At 41.7% G+C, this 21,988-nt stretch overlaps 3 protein-coding genes across 4 annotated transcripts; 1 reads left to right on the forward strand and 2 right to left on the reverse strand.

Moving 5' to 3' along the window:
• Positions 1–627: 627 nt before the first annotated feature.
• Positions 628–5,344, forward strand: LOC115672375 (auxin transporter-like protein 2). The gene is made up of 9 exons (XM_056316579.1): positions 628–1,247; positions 1,478–1,717; positions 1,813–1,998; positions 2,131–2,243; positions 2,388–2,571; positions 2,710–2,807; positions 3,408–3,615; positions 3,963–4,220; positions 4,759–5,344. The coding sequence occupies exons 2-9, from the start codon at positions 1,511–1,513 to the stop codon at positions 4,978–4,980; spliced, it is 1,476 nt and encodes a 491-aa protein (XP_056172554.1). The 5' UTR covers positions 628–1,247; positions 1,478–1,510; the 3' UTR covers positions 4,981–5,344.
• A 4,484-nt stretch (positions 5,345–9,828) lies between these two features.
• LOC115672376 (CASP-like protein 1B2) lies at positions 9,829–11,169 on the reverse strand. Its single transcript, XM_030594182.2, has 3 exons — positions 10,820–11,169; positions 10,468–10,591; positions 9,829–10,234 (listed from the first exon to the last, which is right to left on the reverse strand). Exons 1-3 carry the CDS (start codon positions 11,053–11,055, stop codon positions 9,995–9,997), a joined length of 600 nt encoding a protein of 199 aa, XP_030450042.1. The 5' UTR covers positions 11,056–11,169; the 3' UTR covers positions 9,829–9,994.
• A 697-nt stretch (positions 11,170–11,866) lies between these two features.
• On the reverse strand, positions 11,867–18,450 carry LOC115672377 (protein LSD1). Of its 2 annotated transcripts, none has more exons than XM_030594184.2 (7): positions 18,196–18,450; positions 16,888–17,001; positions 16,153–16,272; positions 12,783–12,895; positions 12,401–12,478; positions 12,213–12,281; positions 11,867–12,133 (listed from the first exon to the last, which is right to left on the reverse strand). In XM_030594184.2, the coding sequence occupies exons 2-7, from the start codon at positions 16,997–16,999 to the stop codon at positions 12,092–12,094; spliced, it is 534 nt and encodes a 177-aa protein (XP_030450044.1). In that variant the 5' UTR covers positions 17,000–17,001; positions 18,196–18,450; the 3' UTR covers positions 11,867–12,091. The 2 variants fall into 2 exon arrangements, with proteins under 2 accessions (XP_030450044.1, XP_030450043.1); XM_030594183.2 differs by having other exon boundaries at positions 16,153–16,281.
• Between the last annotated feature and the right edge of the window lie 3,538 nt (positions 18,451–21,988).

Consider the following 21,988-nt stretch of genomic DNA (forward strand, 5'->3'; position numbering starts at 1 on the left):
TTGAGAACCGGTCCCGTTCTTGGTTCTTGGGTTGGACCGGAGCGGACCGGGAGCCGCTCACCCTTAGGGACGGGGGGAAGTTGATGAAACCTCGGTGAACTCAAAACCTCAATATTAAATAAATAAAAAAAAGAGGCAGATCAAAGAATAGAAAAATTAAAAAATAATATTCAGGAAATAATTGAAAAATCCAGTTCCCTGGCAATTATTGTTGACTGAGACTTGGATCTGAGCTGCCGTTTTAACCGCTGCTCAATCACGCCACTTTCAGCTGCGAACACCATCGAAACTACGGCAGATTCAATCAAATTGACTCGAATCGAAACGCCGGCGATCGGCACAGATCGGAACGTTTCCCGACCGAGTAACAGAGCTTTTCCCCTCGCGATCCGGCGGGGCCGAAGAGGGCCTAACGTCAACAGATGCTCGGCTGCTGCTGCTGCTGCTGGTGCTGCTAACTGTAGCCTATGATTATCATGTGGTGATGACAAGACCAAAAATCCAGTCAAATTAAGGTAAATTAAGCAAATTGAATTGAATTGAATTAAATTAAAGCCCGGATTAAGATCTGGTCTTAACCGTTGAAGCAGTTTAAAATGCTATAAAAATGGGAATCCTCCGCAGCGTGTTGTGTGTGAGCCGAGCTCCAGTCCTTAAATCCGCCATCGACCCCGAGAAGCTCCTCTCTCTCTCTCTCTCTCTGTGTCTCTCTCCCGTTTCACGTTGCTCCTGTGTTGAGCTCGCGCATGTAAAAACAGGGGAGGCTCTGCTCTTTCCCCTGAACTGCTGCGACGACCATTGAAATTCCCCCCCCCGTTGAAACGTCCCGGATTTTCGCTGCTTTTTGAAGGCCCCTTTTCTCTCTCTGTGCGTGTGTGTGTGGGGAGAAAGTACCTCTCAGGGCCGCCGTCTTTCGGGGTTGCTTTTGGCGGAGCGAATTGGTGGCGCATTAATACGAGCGCCGAAGCTCCTCCCCCACCGAGCGCAGCGCAGATTTTGTGCCGTCTTTTGCCTCCCATTATTTCGACCATTTAAGAGCCCCCACTCCCTCTCCAACCTCTCTGCAGCACCGCCCGTCTCTGCCTTTTTCTCTCTTTCCTTTTGTTCTGTAAAGCCCAGCGAGGTACCTCGACAGAGCGGGGGGAAAAGCGAGAAGCAGAGCCAGCGAGCGAGCGAGCGGCCTTGGAGAACACGGCCGGTCCTTTTGCTCGCGGGTCAAGAAGGTGACATTTCGGCGACGAGATACGGTTTTGGATGTTTCTGGTTCGAAGAGATGTGACGGTGTTTCGGATCTGGGGTTGGGGTTGAGGGGTGGGCGGGGGTGTCTAGAGAAGCTGGGATTTTTCAGTAGCATTTTTCTCGGGGTTCGCTGTTTTCTGTTTGGTTTTTTGTTTGGTCATCTGAGTCATCGAAGTGTCTTTCTTTTGTATATAATCATTCGGCGTCGTACCTCATGCCTTATGCTCGCGCAGGACAGACAGAGACGTGGGGAGTGCGCACAACGAAGGAAATGTTGGGTCAGAAGCAAGCAGCCGAATCGGAAGCTATCGTCTCCAACGCGAGCGAGGCGGAGCTCAGCCACGCCAAGGACGGCCACGACAGGGCGCTGGAGGATGGCGGGGAGGACGAGACCTCCTCCTCCGTGCTCAGCGTCAAGAGCTTACTCTGGCACGGCGGCTCCGCCTGGGACGCCTGGTTCAGCTGCGCCTCCAACCAAGTAAAATCAGAATCGAGAGAACACCCATCTATCCTTCGATGCGATCTTGGCCCGGAATCCTCAAAGCTTTTTCCCGTTTTCTCGATTGGTTGCAGGTGGCGCAAGTGCTGCTGACGCTGCCGTACTCGTTCTCGCAGCTGGGGATGATGTCGGGGATCATCTTGCAGGTGTTCTACGGCCTCATGGGGAGCTGGACCGCGTACCTCATCAGTGTCCTCTACATTGAGTACCGAAGCAGGAAGGAGAAGGAGAACGCCAGCTTCAAGAACCACGTCATTCAGGTCCCCTCTTCACTTCTCTTCAACCTTTCCCTCCCCGCAAGAAAACCCACAAAGAAAAAAAAACCCAGACGAGAAGATCAAACCCAGCAAAAACGAAAGAGAAAATGAACAAATCCATCGATTGATTTGCAGTGGTTCGAAGTGCTGGACGGGTTGCTGGGGCCGTACTGGAAAGCCTTGGGGCTCGCCTTCAACTGCACTTTCCTCCTCTTCGGCTCTGTCATTCAGCTCATCGCCTGCGCAAGGTTCTTGCTTTGCTCTGAACATCAACTCAGAAAGATAAAAATCACCCATCTTTCTCGGTTTTCACGAACGCACGAGATCAATGCGCATGAGAAGATTTCTTTACTGATCATCCTCCTCCCTCTTCTGTGTTCGCTCGCTCGCAGCAACATATACTACATCAACGACCACTTGGACAAGCGGACGTGGACCTACATCTTCGGCGCCTGCTGCGCCACGACGGTGTTCATACCCTCCTTCCACAACTACCGGATTTGGTCCTTCCTCGGCCTCGGCATGACCACCTACACCGCCTGGTACCTCACCATCGCCGCCCTCGCCCACGGCCAGGTATAAACCCCGCCGCCCCCCCGCCGGGCGGCGGCCCGGGATCCGTTCATTGCTTTCGCTGATGAGATTTCGGAATCGTAAACGACAACAGAAGGGAGTTTGCTAAGAGAGATTGATTTTCGATGAATCGATGGGCAGGTGGAGGGGGTGACGCACACGGGGCCGAACCAGCTGGTGCTCTACTTCACCGGCGCCACCAACATCCTCTACACGTTCGGCGGCCACGCCGTGACCGTGTAAAAAGCTCTTTCGTTGCTCCATTTTCCCCCCGCCCGTTCTTGACGTTTTGTCTCAGTGTCATCGCGCAAGCCGAAAAAATGGGGGGAGGAATTCGGACGTTCGTTCTTCGGATCGGACACAGATCCAATTCAGAACCCGACCAGCCACAGCTTCCCATTCGCGGCTTTTGCCGGCGAGCTCGGAGCTCGAGACGCTGGACGAAATCATGCAAAAAAAAAAATTTTGCACTTTATTCATATCCATACCTCCTTTTGAGCCCAAAAAAAGCAAAACGAATTTAATAATTATTTTTTTTCCCCCTCGGTTAAAAGACTAACAGTGCAAAAGCGTTCCATCTTCAGCCCCCTCGTACTTCTCCTGTCCTTCGCGCTTCGACTCTCTAGCCTCCTCGAATAAGAAAACATGGAAAATATTTTATTTTAATTTCCGGGTATTGATTTTCAAAAGAGAAAAATTTCTGGGTATTGATTTTTGTGTGTTTTGAAAAGCTTTAGAGCGTTTCGATCTTTGGAAAATTTGGTAGTATCATTCCTCCTCTTTTTTTTAAAATTTTCATTTTGGGTAGAAATCTCATGTTGGCTTTTGATTTTGTGCAGGGAGATCATGCACGCAATGTGGAAGCCCCAGAAGTTCAAGTACATCTACTTGATGGCCACGCTGTATGTCTTCACGCTGACGCTCCCGTCGGCCTCCGCCGTGTACTGGGCCTTCGGCGACCAGCTCCTCAACCACTCCAACGCCTTCTCGCTCCTCCCCAAGTCGAAATTCCGCGACGCCGCCGTCATCTTGATGCTCATTCATCAGGTAATATGTCGTCTCTCGGCCCTTCCTTTGTCTTTCGCCGTCGTTAGGGTAGGTAATTAGGTACTATTGTCCATATGTTACAGTATACACACCAGAAGGGTCGTTTGTGTATTCACTATTTCTCAATGTAGAGAAGGCAAATTCATTCAATTCATTTCATTTGTTTGAGATCATGACAGATCACCTAACATGTATAGATAAATGAAGTGTATTTTGGTAGACACATTGTAGTGATCGCGAACAAGTAATCGAGTTTAAGTACCGAAAGTATGCATAGTCTTGTGATTCGTGATTCATTGCTCGATTTTGATTATCTCACGTCTCGTGGGAAAAACACGATTTTGCAGTTCATAACGTTCGGGTTCGCGTGCACGCCGTTGTATTTCGTGTGGGAGAAGGTGATCGGGATGCACGACACGAAGAGCATGTGCATGAGGGCGCTGGCGAGGCTGCCGGTGGTCATCCCCATCTGGTTCTTGGCCATCATCTTCCCCTTCTTCGGCCCCATCAACTCCGCCGTCGGCGCCCTCCTCGTCAGCTTCACGGTCTACATCATCCCCGCCCTCGCCCACATGCTCACCTACCGAAAGGCCTCCGCCCGCCAGGTACGGCGATCGGAATCTCGATATGTTGTGGTCATTAATTATGTTCCACACAATGTGTGTGATCTATCATGCGAACTAATGAAGAGATTAGTGAAGAGGATTAGTGTTGGAGGGAGTGAAATTACATTAGAGAGAGAGAGAGGAGGGGCATTTAAGAGGTTGGGATTTGGCAAGATCTTTGGCCAGATGAGAAGACATGGGTGGGCATGTCTCTTTCGATTAGTTATATGGTTGCAATTGGATCGTTGTACTATGTCTGGCGTGAGCTGTCTGAGTTGACCCAATGTCTCATCTCTCATGTGAATTACCCCCACCAAAATTAACCATAGTAAATCATCAAATAAATTTTACCATGCTTGCCGTTTTATTCGATTGTGCCATCTACCAAACTTTTAGAGAATCCCCTTTCAAAATGATTAGCATCAAGAGCGGTTGGTGTGGCATCCTAAGTGAAACAAAGATCCAGCCTTTTGCCTAACATTTAGATCTTTGATGTTGATTCCTTCCCTTTTGATTTTGCCTCTCGATCGATTCGCAGAACGCCGCGGAGAAGCCGCCCAGGTTCTTACCGAGCTGGACGGCGATGTACGTGATCAACGCCTTCGTGGTGGGATGGGTCCTGGTCGTGGGCTTCGGGTTCGGCGGCTGGGCCAGCATGACCAACTTCGTCAGGCAGGTCGACACGTTCGGCCTCTTCGCCAAGTGCTACCAATGCAAGCCCCCGCAACCACCCGCCGTCGCCGCGCCGCCGCACCCCTGAGCCGCCGCCGTTGCCGCCGCCCGCTGCCGTCCCATGCGTCGAGCCCGCCTCTTCGATTTTCCGGCCATTTTCGAAACCAACCAATCCTTTTTTTTCCAATTTTCTTTCCGATTCTCTTTTTAAGAAGATCATGTAACATATACATGGGGATAGTGGCAATGATTCTCTTCCCCTGGCATGTGATGTGTGCTGGAATTTCCCTTCTTTTTCCTCCCCCCCCTCCTCAATTTCTATCTTTTTTCGCTTTTTATAATTTTGATTTTTCCCCTTTGTCTTTAGAAAATTAGTTGGTGATACTAATATATAGTGTGTGAAGATTCCCTTTCTATTATTAAAGCATCGGCCATAAATTAAATTTATGTAATGCCCTAGCTTGAGCTTCTTCTTTTTCTTAAAAAAAAAATTTTTAATTTCCCCTTCTTGCTTTCTGATAGGATACTATAAAGATACGGTCGGTCGTCCTCAAGTTGTAGTTGGCAAAATGTCATTATTACAAGCATGTTCCCCCAATTTCTGCCAAATTTTTTTTAAAAAAAAATCAAATTTAGAGTATGGGTCTGCTTATTTATTGAATTATTATTATTTAATAAATTATTCTGAAAAGGTTGTATGTGGACATTTTTTTTTTCTTTTTTGACCTGCCTGCAGTCACATGGGTCGCACGTGGGTCAGGTCCTGTCACGTGCCACCCTTTGCTCCTCCTCAAAATCTCTCACCTTAAATTCACATGTGAGCCTCTACATGGGCCGACCTATCTCTCTGACTTTTGATTTGGGCCATGAATTTTTCTTGATTTGTTTGGGATTTTTTCGTTAATTAAAAATTAATTTGTGGATTAAAATAGGTTTTTTCACTGACCAATTGACTAAAGTTCATGTTTGAGTGCAACCCAAATTTTCAGATGTCAGTCTGCTGCTGTTTCTTGATGAGGGGGGGAAAGGTGTTGAATGTCCTCATGTGAAGCTGCCCACTGACCAATTGAATTTTAACTTTTGATCAGAATTTCCAGAGAATAGGGAAGTAAATAGTGCTTTATCTCAAGTTGGTGGTCAACGACTTCAATTCCTTTTTCACATGATCCAAAAAACTGAAAAACAAGCTCAGTTGAAAGAAGGTGACAAACAGAAAAAAAGAAGAAAATAGAGAGAGGCCATTGTGATGAATGAAATAAACGAATTTACGCATAGTACGCGCTCAAGAATCGCACTCCTCCGTGTAAGTCGGTAGTCCATAGATGAGAAGGGGTCGGGGGCAGGCTTGGACTCGATTTTCTGCTATGATGAATGCTTTTAATGTTCTCTGAACAACGGACGATATCGAATTTAGAGCACGTAATCCGGTGCAAATGATGAATCGCTAACCATGTCGAAAATGTAGACTTAGTTCGGTAGGGAACATATAGTCAAGATAACATCAGTCGCACTATTAATTATGCAGGCACGAGCGCTAACATATATATTATTACATTGACCCCCATTTATGTGTTTTGGACCAGACAGTATTCCAACAAATACAAGAGGAAGTAGTTTCGATTACTGGGTACTTTTAATTTTGTTTTTTATTGATTTTTAACCGCTTATAATATCAAACAAATAAACGAGATTAACTCACGGACCAAAAGAACAGAACACATTAGAAGCAATGTACTAGGCCATAAAAGTAATTAATCTCGGATTTATGATATTTAAAGCTAACAATCTATTTATACTAATCAAGTGGACCATATGGCTCGGGTGCTTTTCCCCATGTAATATATACTTAAGAGTAAAGGGACCCTAGAATGTGGGAAATAATCTGAAAAAGAAAAATGATTTAAAATTGCAATAAAAGGGGAAAGTCTTAGATCTATACACTCAAGAGAACATGCAAATGCATGTGGAAACTTCAAATTTTTCCCTTTTTTTCCCTTTAATTATTAAAAAAAAAAGCGGGGAAGTGACATGTGGGCCGTTGATTCTCTGATCAAATAATTAATCATGTTTAAGTTGTTCCTTTACCCGTAATCATTGGGGGGTGGGGAAGAGATTATAAATTTAGAATCCCAAGTCAAAGATGATTTCTGATTTGCCATGTGAAATGGTGTCCCAGCATTGTGTCGTTAACGTTATCTAATCAACGGTAATTTCCAGTTTTTGAAAAAATAAATAAATAAATTGAAGTTCACATGATATAGGTCAATAGAAGTAAGTGCCGACCAACGTGACTTGATGGTAATCGAGAGGGAGAAGATGGCATGTCAAAGCAACTGTCAAGTTATGAGGATTGCCATGTCATTATAGTTATTGTAACGTTACATGCATCGTGAATGCCGTGTCAGTGTATCATGCGATGTCGTCCTACCTTTGTTCGTCGTGTCGGTATGATTGACATAGTTTGCCATGTCATTGTAGTTAATGTATCATTTGCGATAACAATTGCGTTATTTACTATGCATTAGGGTTAGGTTATAATAAAATGCTTTACAATATCATTCATTTCGTGGTCTAAAATTGGCTCACCCGCATGCTTGCTCGTACACATGGAGTCATTCCATTACGCGAATAACGGTGTTATATTGTTATCATTATTTGAGTATGGATTAACGGCGGATAATTAGAAACAAGAGCACCATGCATATGCTTAGAAGATCGAATAATCAATGAATCGAAGGCTTAATCAAAGGGTTGGGGGTGCCGAAAGGGCGTTGTGGGGGCGTCTTCATCCTTTCTTTTGCGTTTTGATATTGAATCTCAGGTTTTAGTTCTCTATAACCAACTACTTAGATAGAAAAAGTACATATTTTTGTTCACATTGATGAGATGATCTTTACTTAGTTGCTTGTTTACTCAAAGACCCGTGAATTGCCTGGTGAATCGTTCTAATATATAAATACTAGTTTTCTCGCATGCGCTCGAAATGAATCTGAATGATTTTTAGCAAGATGGTATGGACAATAGTAGGAGAGTTTTGCTAGGTAATTGCGCAGAGATATCGGATTTTAATCCTCAAGATTACAAGTGGCCCGTGGAATTTGACTAATGAAAGGTGGAGATACATTCGCGAAAGGGATAGTATTGGCTCGAAAATTTAGAAAGATATGCGGAAGAGAGTAATTTTTTATATTTCGATATATCATAATGAATATTATATTAGCCTATTTATAAGCTTTATGAAAATAATAAATAAGATAAAATATTAATCAAAATATGTACAATCAAATAAAGATATTCCCAGAATCTTGAAAAATACAAAAAACCATCAGAATTATCCTAAATATCTTTAACACTTAATTATATATAATGTTTAATTTATTATTTTTTGTATTGATATTGAGATGAGATAAATTGTGTTTTGGTCGTCCGAGAAGTTGACATAGATTTAAAACTCGGCTTTATATATAGCACACCTAGATACTGAAAAATCATGTTTGTTTGTGATAGGTCCAAATGTATTGCGGGCTTAAATGCACTTTAGATGGTTCCTGAAAAATTCATTGGGCTTGATCCAACTAATTATAATGTTGATGAAGTGTCAAATCTATGTATGTTGCACGGAAAATTGTTCAAAAAGTCTTAAACCTATTGCACTTTGACCAATTCAGTTTTAAGCCTTTCAATTTTGCCAATTAAGTCACATTTTCATGTTTTGTCAATTGAGTCAATCCGGCCAATTTTAACCGGAAATCGCTGATGTGGACGCCGGTAGTACCACGTAGAACGGCTGACACTGACATGAATAGAATGTTTTAAATAGTTTTTTTCTTTTTCTTTTTCTTTCTTTATAATTTTTATTTTATTTTTTATTTTTCTTTCTTTCTTTCTTTTCCTTTTTTGTCTACCAAATCCAGTGAGGGTCGCTGGTCACAAGCGAGGACTAGCCAACTCTCGCCAACCACAGGCGAGGGCTAGGGAGGGTCAGCTGGCCATGCCACGTAGGACATCAGGCTTGGAAGAAAAAAAAAAGAAAAAGAAAGAAATAAAAAAAAGAAAAAAGAAGAAAAAAATTGTACACGTTGGCGTCGGCCATGGCATGTAGGACGGCCGGCGTCCACGTCAGCGATTTCCGACTAAAATTGGCTGGATAGGCTCAATTGGCAAAATTGAAAGGTTTAGAACTGAATTGACTAAAGTACAATAAATTTGAGACTTTTTCGACAATTTTCTCATATCTTGTGGGTGCAAATGCAACCCACACAATCTAATTACAACATCGACAACTCCTCCGAGGCTCAACAAATGTCTCTATGATTGGGTAAATAACTTTAGTAGATTTTGTTATCGGATTTATTGAATTTTGAGTTTAAGCACCCAAACGAATTGGATTTCATTTCGTTCCAAATGACGCTGTCGTTGGAGCAGAATCTGACTAATTATCTAGCAAGAAGATGATATGAGCTACATGGTACACCTACTCTCAGCCATGTCACTGCCACTAGGCTCCACGTCAGCAATTCCCCGAAATTTGGTCGGGTTTTAGTTGGAGTGCATTAACTACAACGAAGAATGAAAATGTAGTGTTTCAGATAGTTGAAAGGAAACACTAGTTAGGTTACCTAATTGCAAAATTCATTAAGATTTAATGATGACGAGTCAAATTCACCCCATTTCGATCTGATTTGTGCTTTCGTGTTTGGAAGTTCGTGCTTGTGGGACTTTGGGCAGTACTGTCATGGAAACAACTCTAGTCATAGTATTGTCTCCATTTTTCCCTTCCGAATTCGGACCACCCGGTTGGCGGCCCGACCTTCTCACCAACTCCACGAAACGCGCGAAACTCGTATCAATCGGTCCGGACGCAACTCTCGTGCCGAGCCCTAGCACTGGATGCACATTACTATTTACAAAAACTAACGAAGAAAAGAAAAGCATATTTCTAGTAACATAAAAAGCACTGTTATTAGAACAAAAGGAGGGTAAAAACATTGAGAAGGATCCAAGGTAAACATGGCACTCAAAACAACAAAGGCCAATCCCACGCACACAAAAGGGAGACAAGTGATCGGAGGAAAGATTTGTCTCATGGGTTCACCAAGTCTCTATACAAGGGAGAGAGTGGCAGGTCTTGGCTTCACCAGCCTGCCAATGGACAGCGTGGTGATGATCACCAGAAGGAGCAGGCCGACGAAGGACGAGATGATGGCACCGCCGCCGTGGTCGCAGAAGGTCCCGAACTTATCGCAGATCTTGTTCCACCTCGCGTGGGAGTTCCCGTTCTTCCCCAGCTCCGCCATGAATGTGGCAGCGCCGTCCCCTCCGGAAGCTAAAGACACTGTCATCTGCTCCATAGCCATAGTTTTTCCTCATTATGCAATAGTTATACGACGCGATATGCTGTTATGGCGTTACTGATCAACAGTATCAACAGAAAATATTATATGCTCTCAAAGTATAGTCTCTCATCTCAGATAAACATGAATTCTATGTGGGCGTGAAATGAAACAAATGTGTATGGGACATAAGAAGAAGGATATAGTTGATAATAGGATTGGCCAAACATGATCATGCATACCATGTCAAGAATGGCAATCATCACAAGACGCAGTCCCTTGTAGTCGAACTTATCTCCCCAAATTTCGACAATTATCATAATCAAGTTATGTAGACTGGCCATTCCGTTCACTATCACGAAATACCTGCAATGCATGTTTCCATCGATTGTGAGAGAGTTATCGCATAAAATTAGTCTAATAAATTAAGTCGATCACGCGTAAAGAAACAAAGGGGCTACAGTTCGTCTGTTGGCGAAGTCTGCAGATCACTTCAGCATTTGCTTCTGTCGATACTCATAATCATTCTCAGTTGCTTCGCTGTATCCTCTTTATATAAAGAACAGGTATTCTTTATGTAAATGACAGACTTACACAAACGCTGGGGTGTGTTGGAACTTGGCAGTGAGGGTGGCTGTTATGGGCGTACTCCCGATGGTCGCGACTACCATCGTCTTGGTCTGCTTGTTGAGTGCCATAATAACCGTCGCCGCCGCCGTCGCGAAGAAGGCGACCAGCCTCAGTACCAACAGGACCTGATTTCTCGGCGCCTTGGATATCGGCGTGGCGTCATGCATGGCCTCCGGCTTCGCTCCATTGTCGAGAGCCATGGATGAGACAGAGAGGGAGAGAGAGGGAGAGAGAGGGAGAGGTGTTGATGCTTGATGCGGGAGAGATGGCGAATTGTTTATATAGGAAGGTGAGGAAGAGAGGGACGAAATCACTCGAGATCTTTTGTTTGTGTTCATGGAACTAGAGCAAAGAGCAGAGCGTTGTGCGTTCAATGGTAGTCTAACCATTTCCAACTTTAGTTTCTCGTATTGTTGATGGCAGTTGAGAATAACTCAGCTAAATCCCTAGGCATCTTTGTGCAACTCCATCTCGTGCATGTTCTTTCCAACCGCTCGAGACAATGTCAACTGGTTGGATTTGAATTTCATGTATCAAGGCCCGTGTAATGAGCATTTGCATCAACAAAATCATCAGATTCTCCGCGTAGAGAAGGTAGCTCTTTTAATGGGTTTCGATACTTACTCTAATCAAAGTTAACCAACTCCACCGGTATATTGACATCTCGATTATAAGGATAAGAGAGCAAAGACCGACGGTCGGTATAAACTTCTAGCATACATCTCTCCCAAGAAGCTGGCGTGTAAATAATACCTCAAATTCGTTAACAAGCACTTTCGAAGCACTTAGCAATCAAGTATGGCAAAATCACCATTTTCTAGTCATTAAGCCCCAGTGAAGCACGTAATTGGTGTTCCGAAAACTAAACTTGAAGAGTTGGTACTTTCATTCACTCTACTAGTGTATATTGGTGCCAAACAAATGTCCCTCCATGAAGTGACTGAATGTGCTTGAAGTACAGATATAAATGGTATTTTCCACATCATAAACAGACCAATATCCATGTCCATATTCAACTGACAAAAGTAGATCACCTTTTTATCATAGCTCATCTAGGAATATCAAGACTTTTATTCACTCTACAAGCATTATAGGGCCAAACAAATGAGCCAAGTTTGACAAGATCTTCAATACAGTGACAGAAATCTGAATGTACTGGAAGTACTAATGTCAATGTCCTTCTCACATCGTATTCACAACCAATCCCCATGTCCATATTCAACTGATGGAAATAGATCATCTTTTCTCCGTTGTGACGCCGACGACGACATTAGTCACCTGAGACATCCAGATTGAGCATTCATTTCGTTTCATTCAAAATGATGTCTATGAAATAAGTAGAGATTTGCGGAATTACCAGTTTGCCACTCTCGTCGACAGACATGGGGTTCTCAACCACAACAGTTTGAGTAGATTGGGGCATTGACTGGTTGAGCCACAGAGAAAATGGGAAAAAAGTTGCGTCAAAAGATTGAAGCTCAACACGTTGCAACTGCAAGATCAAACGATAATTTAACCAGAAAGGAAACGGAAGAGAAACCATACCGTTGAAGTAGACGGTGTTGTCCCTGACTGTGGTCCATCGGGTCTTTGTGATGGAACATAAACCCTCGGACTGCCCGTCTGCCAAAATATATAAAGTGTCAGGGAAAGGGGGGTATTAGGAGAATCAATTGTTTTAACCCTCAAAATGCCCAAAACGAGTTAGTTCCCCACAGAGAAGGTTCAATAGCCCATGGGCAAAGAGTTTAATCAACGATAAACCACCAAATATTAGGTTCACATTAATAAGGAAAATGTCGGCAATTGGTTCCATGCTAAAGTGAAGTCAAGAAGTCCAATAAACAGAATTCACAGTATAAACTGAAAACATATATGAGACATTATAGAGGCCATAAACTACTACCACAAAATTGATGAAACTTACACCAACATTAGTAATGTAGTGACAGATTGCACACTTCACAGATGGAGCCCCATATGGGTACATCAGCATCGTCCGGCAGTTTCCACAATTTACATGAGCAAATTGATTGGAAGCTTTTTCACAGTCACCAAGACACAAGAAAACATCGTAAGTTGTTGAGCAAGAGACAAACTGAAGAAACAGCATCAAAGGAAATAATTGCAATCAGGTCACACAACCAGGATAACAAGACAATTAATAGTAACCAAAGCTTTTTAAGTATTATTTAGGGTACAAACCAGCACATTACAACAATGGGGTCTTTGAGATAGAAGCTCCATTATTACAGGAAACAAGTATTTGTACAATGCTGACAATCGAAAATAAAAGCCAAGTATCATCGCCCAGGAACTTCTCTTTTTTGTTGTACAAACAACTAACTCATGATTGCCTATTTCAACCTTGTCCACCAACCTTAATAGCTTTTCTCATATATCTTGATAATAAAAAGAACTCCACATACTTTGATAAACCCGAATAATAAAGTATGACTGGAGAAGATGATCCACTCTCAGCAGCAGCCTTACAGTGTGTAATTCCTCGCAAATTTTTGTGCAAAAACCAGTTGGGAATGATCTCTATGTAACTTAAGTACTCATTGATGACGCCAGCGAAAAGGAAAGACCAATAAAAGGAAACAAGGCCGAATACAGGTGAAGCCAAGTGCATAAAACGGTATATTATTGGATGATCATCCGAAAACCACAAATTCACCAAGCTCTAGCATATCTATCATAACTTCCAGTCGCATAACATACTCAAACTCTACAGTGTACTTCTAGAATGTTCTCTAAAATGACCAACTACAAGCATGGAGACTCCAAGACAATTAACTGTCATACATGTCAAATTTAATATTTCTTAACTACCATGATATCTGTTCTAGATATCTCAAGAAGCAAGATGGATAAAAAACAGACAAACTAATATCTGGACAAACTCTTAGAGACTTGAGCAATACTTAAGTTGTCAGGGAACAAACTTGTTCGATAATGACACGTCTCGCTACTCTCCCTTTTCTAAGTCGGACCTTCCACATGAAACATAGGTTTGCGGAGATAAACATATCGAACAGCACAAGGACCAAAATGATCAACAGACATAATGACATCAAGAGGGAGTGCAAAGATTAGAATTCTTGACCTAAAACTCCGATACCATGCCTAAGTTGCCAGGGAACAAGCCCATAATAAATGTCAAGCATCTGTCTTAACAAGACTGAAAACAGGGATAGAGTCTAGTCCACTTTTCTAAGTAGCCCGTCTAAGGTCAACTGGATGGAACGGGGTCTGTTCTCAAGCTGTAAAAGGTCAACCTGTTAGAGCCATCGAATTTTTAAAGACATGCCCATGGCAAGGAAAAAGAAAAAACCCAACTGAAAGCCACTAGAAAGTTTACACGAAGCAGGTGCAGTTTGAGGCTAAAAGCTACATGTTTGGAGTCATGGAGATGGACATGGCCAATGGTCTTGAAAAGAGTGGGAGGAAAACATTAGGAATGTGAGAGGCCATTAGAGGTGGAAGAGATCTAAAACTTGATGAGCAACGGTAGGATGCGATTCACGTCAAAATGGAACTCTTTCAGATTCGGTCTCTTGATTTTCAGCCTAGGAAGGAATGTTCAATCCATTGTTAAGAGGAGGACTCGTAATTTGGAAGAGAGCAGGAATATCAATTCCTTCAGAATGGGGATTCAAGATTCAACGCACCCCTACCAAATGAAATAGGTGTCGGACCAGAATCATGATTCCCTTCTAAGTCTGACACTTTTCAGAAAACATGGCCTTAGATTACCCAAATAATTTCATGCCATGAACACCACAATGAAGTTGATAGCGTCTATCAAATAAATGAAAAAAATATTGTGTGAGGCTATGAAAACCCCTCATCTTACTTTCTAATAGATTGATGTATGATGCCAAAGAGAGTATTTTTCTCCATATACCTCCATTATAATCTCAGGATCTCAATAAATTCCTCTTTCATCCACAGAATATCCCATTTCAAAAACCCAAATCAGCAACTATACAGAGACAATTCTGGTCAGTCTGCTTGTCTATGTCAGGTTCTGACAATGAACCGATGAGAACTCAAAAGATATAAAGATGGAGTCACCCTAAAATTGTTACTGTTACTAGTCCAATTTCAGTACTATAAAGCTTGTTTCCATCATCTTGCTAAATGTATATACTATGTAAAAATGGTTTATAAATTGTCAAAGAAAATACACAAGCTCAGCACCTAAGCATGTGGCAGGTATGGGGAGGAAAGAGCCCTACAAATTTTAAGCTTGTAAAAATGTTAAAACTACTCCTCCAATTCCAGTACCACGAAAAGCTCGTTTTCATCATCTAGCAAAACATTGATAGTATGTAAAAATGGCTTATCCATTGACAAAGAAGATACACTAGCTCAGCAACTACGGATATGACAAGCATGGGGAGTAAAAAGCCCTACAAATTTGAGTGAAACCCACGTTCCAAATGTTGCAAATGCATTTCGATCTCCAATAAATATCACTCTCAACCCAACCCCCCCCCCCCCAAAAAAAAAGAAAAAAAAAATGGAAAACGTAAGCAGGCACTACTTATACCAAAAAGATTCTAAAACACATATAAAGAAACTGAAATGATTCTGAGCATATCTCAACAAATGACAACCCATGGTATCTTGATGCGGAGAAATTACTGAAGCCTGCACCCCTAATTAGCTTGCCAAGGAAAGCATGAGCACAAAATCAAAAAAACCATCAGACTCTTTCATGAGATCTCAAAAATCCCAAGCAGTTTACTAAGGTCCATTCTTCATATTTCCTGCTCTTTCTTCAACCGCTACAAAATCTTGCGCCACAAGAAGAAGAAAAAATTTCTCACATCCGCTCCTTTTAACCAAATGAAACAAAAAGTTTTTCCACTCCAACAAGAAATGGTTCAAGAAGCAAAGTCAAGCATAATCCAGATATCAGGTCCAAAAGTAAATATTGTTCCTCAACCTCTTCCAGCAACATACTAAGAAAAAGACGATGCTCAATAATCCTAAGTGAGCTCCGACTTACAAATGGCCACTCAAGAGCCAACATTTTATCATCTCAAAATTAATCATGCAGAATAAAATCAGTACTTACGCTTCAAAACTTATGACGAGACCGATAATGTGGCTAAGGAGCTAATAAAACAAGAGAATTGGCTTCTACTCCAAACCAACATCACAATTAGCTTTATTGTTGATATTTAGGGAAATTGAACTTTTTAGCATTACAAAAAATGATGTGAAGAAAGAAAACTCTCAACAGAATCCTAGAGGAAGCTAATTGTTGTTTAATGAGAAAGTACCAGGTGTAACTGGTGCAAGGTTCACAGTGTGACAGCAGGAGCATCTCACACTGGATGCCCCACGAGTGTACATAAGCAGTGTCCTGCAACCTCCACATATAAGCTGGGCCATATCTGAACCTGCAAAGGCTATGTGGAAATGTAGTCAGCCAAACACAACCACATAGAGAATCTAATGAAATCCTATAGAGACTTGAGAGTTAAATGTCATAAAGGCATTTTCATAAGCACATTAACACAAGTCATGGGACAAATGGGAACACCACTACAACAATTATATAGGTTCTATATGCAACCAAGCAGAAAAAAGTTCAGTTTCAGTTGCAGAAAGTGTTATTCAAGATTTCAAAAATGATGTCCCGGAAAAATAAAGATAATCAGTCTCACCATCCAAACTCGTGGTCTGTTACGTCTAGTATGTCTCTCAAACCACCAGGAGCTTTGGCTTTTACTCAATACTATAAGTGATGAAGACAAAATAGGATGCTAGGGTGGACTACGACAATCTTTAAAGGTGTAGTAGACTGAAAAGAAAAACACACAATGGGAGGTTGAAAAAGGTTGCAGAAATCACAAAGGTAATATAGAATAACATTGGAGAAGGATGTCGCAGACCATTCACAAGGAGATTGGCCATGTTTATGAAAAACAAAACATAGGTATGTGCTGATGCAATAAATACTAATTAAAACATCAAAGGAGTATGCTGGAGACGATATAGATCACGAAAGTTACCAGGAGGAGGAACAGAGGTTATTGTGCTACATAATGCACAGCAAACATTTGGAGCCCCTCTTGGATAAAGAAGAAGGCTTCGACAGCCACTGCAGACAAGCTGACTCTGCATAGCTGCAAAGTTGAGGATCCAGGATTGCATATAAGTAAGCATTAGAAGCTTCTAAACAATTTCAAGATGCATCCATGTGATTTTATGACAGCAACTGCCTTGCCACTATCGTTGTAGGTCAGGAAATCAATAAGGAATGGCCCTCAACTTCCCAAACTTTACACTTTATGCATAATAGAAATGAACTTCATCCACACATATATGAAACATCATAATTCCTACTGAAAGAAAACCTACAGAAGAAGAAGAAGAAGAAGAAGAAGAAGAAGCGCAGACATATATAAGGACACAGGAGGAAAGAAGCAAAATCTTCTCATACGCCATTAGTTTCCTAAGTCAAAAGGCCAAGTTTCTTTCACGCTTAACACCAACAACTACAACCATCTGAGTAAAGCAGACACTGTCCTTAGGTGATGATCCTGAGGTACAAACAATGATGGGGTAAAAACCACAATTTGGCCAGAAAAAGGATAGAGATACGTTCATCTCGCATCATCAGAGCAAGTCACGAAATAGTCATTTGGTTTGTTTCAATAAGTGACTGAGAAATTAAACACTCTTGGAAGGGGCGGCTAAAAACCGCCGGCAAAGACAAGCATACTATGAATCACAATGCAGCAATTTTCATGTCCTATGCTTGGTTATACTCATAGTCCCATATCTTCGTTAGCTAGTTCGTCCAGGAATCAGATCAGAGTTGACCAATTCAAACGATATTTTTATTAATGTTTCCTACCACGCCGTGCTTAGCCCAGCAAAACCCACAACCAATTGGCCCTCCTTTGACATGAACTACAATTAGCGGGCCAACAGAGGCCGCACCGATCACTGCCTTCCTCCGCAACCTCCACCGGCTGTGATCGCGGCAAGATCCGAATTCGCGCCCATAGCGGCCCATACAGGCCGCTGCAGCCGCCGTCGCGATCGCCTCTATACCTTCGAACCATGAAGATAAACATCACGGGAATATGAACCCCAATTCCAAAGGCTCACGCAAGGAACCTCGACGGCCTTCCCCATAAACGACTCACCCCAAAAACCCAAACGACTCTTCAGCCTTTTCGTAAGCGGCAATTCCAAAATCCCACACGAATCCCCCCCGCCCCCCCTCCCTTTCCCAATAACCATCCAAGGAATCTCCAACTAGATTTCAACATTGGAATCGACAAATCAGACCGACCATCTCGGGGGCTTACCTGTCGATACGATTCGTCGCCTCGAGTCTCAGCGACCCAGCCTCCGAATCGGGGGGTGGTGGACGCTCCCGGACGCGGACGGCGGCGGAGGTCGCCGGAGAGGGGGCAACCGGAGACGGCGGTTGCCGGCGGCGGGGGCGGTGGTTGGCCTCTGAATCGGGGGGCGCTCCGTTGGGCCAGATCGCGCCTCTGGTGTTCGCCTTGCGCGTTTTGGTTTTGTCGCTCGATGGATTGTTGTTGTTGTCGTTGTTGTTGTTGGACTTGGACAATGGAGTCGAAGGAAACCGGAGGTTTTTGTTTTTTGTTTTAATTAATTATTTTTTGGTTGAATAAATTATTTATTTATTTTTGGTAAAAAATAAATCATTTATTTTGCAATTGGTGGTTTTTGGGATTTTTCTGGTGGGCTATGTGTTGGGTTAGCATTGCCGGTTCGGTTCAGTTCGGGTTCGAGCTTACTAGCTTTCGAAAGTTTGAACTCAACTTGATAATTGCTCCAAGTCGGGCTCGCCCGATTCTCGATCGAGCTTCAGCTCGAGCCACTCGGGTCGTCTTATCAAATTTGAGTTCGTCAATACTTGGCTTGAGAGATTGCCAGCGTAATCTAAATTTTTGTTCTTATTTTTATTAAAAAAAAAGAATATTTAAAGAACGTAAAACATAAACACATAATTCTTCAATTTAGGTAGTTCAGCCACAAATGTACAAATTCGATCGAGTTCCTTTTATAAGTTCATCTCCATTGAGCCGAATTGAGATTGAGTATGTTGATTTTTATGTTCAAGCCGGGCTCCGGCGGAAACTTTAATGCTCAAGTCAAGTTTCGAGTATCGAGTGTGTGAGTCGAGTTGAGCTCGAATTGGGCATAGTTGTAGCTCAACTTGACTTAGATTACACTATTAAACCATTCTAATATAAAATTTAGCCTGGAACGATATCAGATGGGCCGAAATGATAACCATTTCTCCAATTATCATTTGCTAAAAATCATAAGAAAAGGACAAAATCACAATTAGCATTTTAAAAAAATACACGATAAAGCTAAGTTATTAACTATGTACTCAAAGATAAATTGTACCTAATTTAAGCAACCAAATTATAAAATAAAGTGTAAGTTTTGAATATAAATTAAATGGACAAACCACGTTGTCAAGCCAACAATCTAAACAAGTTAATCTTCAAACATGAATCAAAAGTATATGAGCCAAGAAAAGATATGAGCCATACATCAAGTCATCGTATGGAAGAAATCAACACTATGGTCAACCGTATATTTGAAACAAAATTAAATCAAATTTTATTACAGAAAATAAGTTAAGATTAGCCTCCATTCGTTTCGCGAAAAATGTGACTTTCTGGAAAATATTTTCTGAAAAGTCATTTTTTAGGAAAATATTTTCTAAAAATTATTTTTCGTTGTTTGGCTGAGACCTAAAAAAGAATTGGAAAATATTTTCCACCATTCGATATCCGATTTGATTTTCTATGGAAGATTACCAAAAAAATTGAATTTTTAATTATTTTTATTTTTAAATTAATTTTCTTTTCTTTTTCTTTTTTTTTGGTTTTCTTCCTTGGCCGGTCGCCGGTCACAACAACTACCGGCGACCGTTAATAGGCAAACTCGAGCCTCGCCTCAAGCCGGCCTCACCCAGCTTGCCCAAGTCCAATTGGGTTCAAGCGTAAAGCGGCTTGCGAACTTAATCAACTACCTTATTTTTATGTAACTTTTTTCTGTGTTGGTGACAAACAATTTTATATATTATAATATTATAATATTTCTTTTTATTATTTATATAAGTTGAGAATTGTGAATGAAGATAAAAATAATATTATGTTCATTGACTAGTGAATAGTACACAAGCTTATTTATAGGCATTACATAATGACTATCTAAAGTAACAAATCATGGAAGATATACAGAATCACATAATAATATACAGAATCACAAAATATCACAAATATATATCAGTGAGACAAGCTTCCCCCAAAACTTTTCTAGACAAGAGGCAGAGATTAAAAGAGTTCATGTAACATTTATGATATGCCTATGTTTATGTTCCACGTAGCCATTTTGTTCGGAAGTTCCTAGACATGAATGATGAATAAGAGTACCTTGTTGGGAGAGACATTTAAGAAATTTTGCATCTCGATATTCCATGGCATTATAAGTATGAAAAACCTTGATGTCTTTTGAAAAAATTGTGTTTTTATCATTACAACAAAATCACGGTAGATATGAGCAAGCTTTCATAAGATAAAGCCAGGTATAACGAGAGCAAATATCAACAAAAATGACAAAATAGCAAGAGCCTAGGTGTTGGAGAAGGTCCCCAGATGCTAGAGTGAATTAAATCAAAGGAAGCATGAAAAATAGATTCACTAAGATCAAATGGTAAGGCATGATGTTTTCCTAATTGACAAGGTAAACAATCAAAATGTTTATCAACAACAGAGCTTAAATGACTACTTGAAATCAAAGATTTTAATCTAGAAGAAGAAGGATGACCTAACCGAGAAAGCCAAGTTTCAGATGACATTGTAATAGTACAACCAACAAAAGAGTCGATAATATCTAAGGAAACAAGCTCAAATAGAGTCGATAATATCTAAGGAAACAAGCTCAAATAGGTGTCCCACTCTACGGCCAGCATCAATGATCTGCCCCGTTTGTGGATCCTGCACATGACAATCGTGAAAAGAGAAGTGAACATCAAAGCCAAGTTCACATATTTATCCAATTGAAATTAATTTAGAAAGAGTTGAGGAACTATAAAAGTGTTAAGTAAGGATAAGGTAGATGTGGAAATGTGTCCTGTACGTATGGCTGACTTGCATTAGAGAATTGTCAACTATTTGAATAGTAGGTGCATGAAAGGAAGGATTTTTACTTAAACAAATTAGAATTTGATGTGATATGATTGCAGCAAACGGAATCAAAATACCATGAATCGGAATTAGACATAGCAAGAGAAATAGAGAAGCTAAAAGTACCAGATTCTCGAAGAATGGAATGGAAATCCTCTAGTGAGAAACTGACCAACAGTCCAATGGGAGAAGTATCTATAGCAGTAGCATTGGCAAATGGATGTGCGTATGAACCTCGGCTTCGGAGTTGATTGTTTGGCCTAGTAGGTTGCTTACATCGTTATCGATATAAATGGGATGCCATATGAACATGTTGGTAACAATGCTTACAAAATAAATCCATTATATGCACTTTACCTTGTTAAAAACAATAGTTTGAACAATAAATGTGAGGAAACAGTACCTAGAGAGCAAATAAGGAGAAAATAAGCCTAAAAAATGAACTCAGCGTGTCGAAATACTTTAGGAACCGGTCATAAATCACCAAGAACCGGTCAGGAAACGGTCAGAAATGTGACGGAAACGGTCCAACTGATCCGATTGAACCGTCAATGGTCAACTGTCAAAGGTGACGTGTCAAATGACGTCAGTAGAGCAGAGGCGACGTGGCGATGACGTCAGTAGAACGGAGACACGTGGCGCGTGCAGGCGCATGTTGCTGTGGTGGCGAGTGGAACTCACGCGCAGATCCTTCTAGAGGCGCGTCAGGTGGTTTTTGGCGGTGAGACTTCACGAACTGGCTCGGCGGAGGATGGCGAGTCTTGGGTTTGTGTTTGTTTTTTGAAACACGCGGAGGAAGGCGTACAAATCACAAAGGAACAATGCCTCAGACTTATCGCCCTCAGACTCTGAAATACCGAAATTTCTGTTGGCAGAAACTGGACGCCGCCGCACACACCACCACGCGTGTCCGGTGGTTTTTGGC

This window comes from Syzygium oleosum, unplaced genomic scaffold, assembly GCF_021117445.2.
Source record: "Syzygium oleosum isolate NSW1041296 unplaced genomic scaffold, Sole_v2.1 Sole_v2.12, whole genome shotgun sequence".
In the NCBI taxonomy this organism is placed as follows: domain Eukaryota; kingdom Viridiplantae; phylum Streptophyta; class Magnoliopsida; order Myrtales; family Myrtaceae; genus Syzygium; species Syzygium oleosum.

Bases quoted from the DNA above. Each gene is read 5' to 3' on its own strand.
- LOC115672375 (XM_056316579.1), top strand. From the start codon at position 1,511: ATGTTGGGTCAGAAGCAAGCAGCCGAATCGGAAGCTATCGTCTCCAAC. The intron at 1,718-1,812 runs GTAAAATCAGAA...GATTGGTTGCAG, and splicing joins TCAGCTGCGCCTCCAACCAA to GTGGCGCAAGTGCTGCTGAC. The intron at 4,221-4,758 runs GTACGGCGATCG...ATCGATTCGCAG, and splicing joins GAAAGGCCTCCGCCCGCCAG to AACGCCGCGGAGAAGCCGCC.
- LOC115672376 (XM_030594182.2), bottom strand. From the start codon at position 11,055: ATGGCTCTCGACAATGGAGCGAAGCCGGAGGCCATGCATGACGCCACG. The intron at 10,592-10,819 runs GTAAGTCTGTCA...CATGCATTGCAG, and splicing joins CAACACACCCCAGCGTTTGT to GTATTTCGTGATAGTGAACG. The intron at 10,235-10,467 runs GTATGCATGATC...GCTATGGAGCAG, and splicing joins TGATTGCCATTCTTGACATG to ATGACAGTGTCTTTAGCTTC.
- LOC115672377 (XM_030594183.2), bottom strand. From the start codon at position 16,999: ATGCAGAGTCAGCTTGTCTGCAGTGGCTGTCGAAGCCTTCTTCTTTAT. The intron at 16,282-16,887 runs GTAACTTTCGTG...ATTTCCACATAG, and splicing joins AACCTCTGTTCCTCCTCCTG to CCTTTGCAGGTTCAGATATG. The intron at 12,896-16,152 runs GTACTTTCTCAT...ACTGTGAAAAAG, and splicing joins CCTTGCACCAGTTACACCTG to CTTCCAATCAATTTGCTCAT.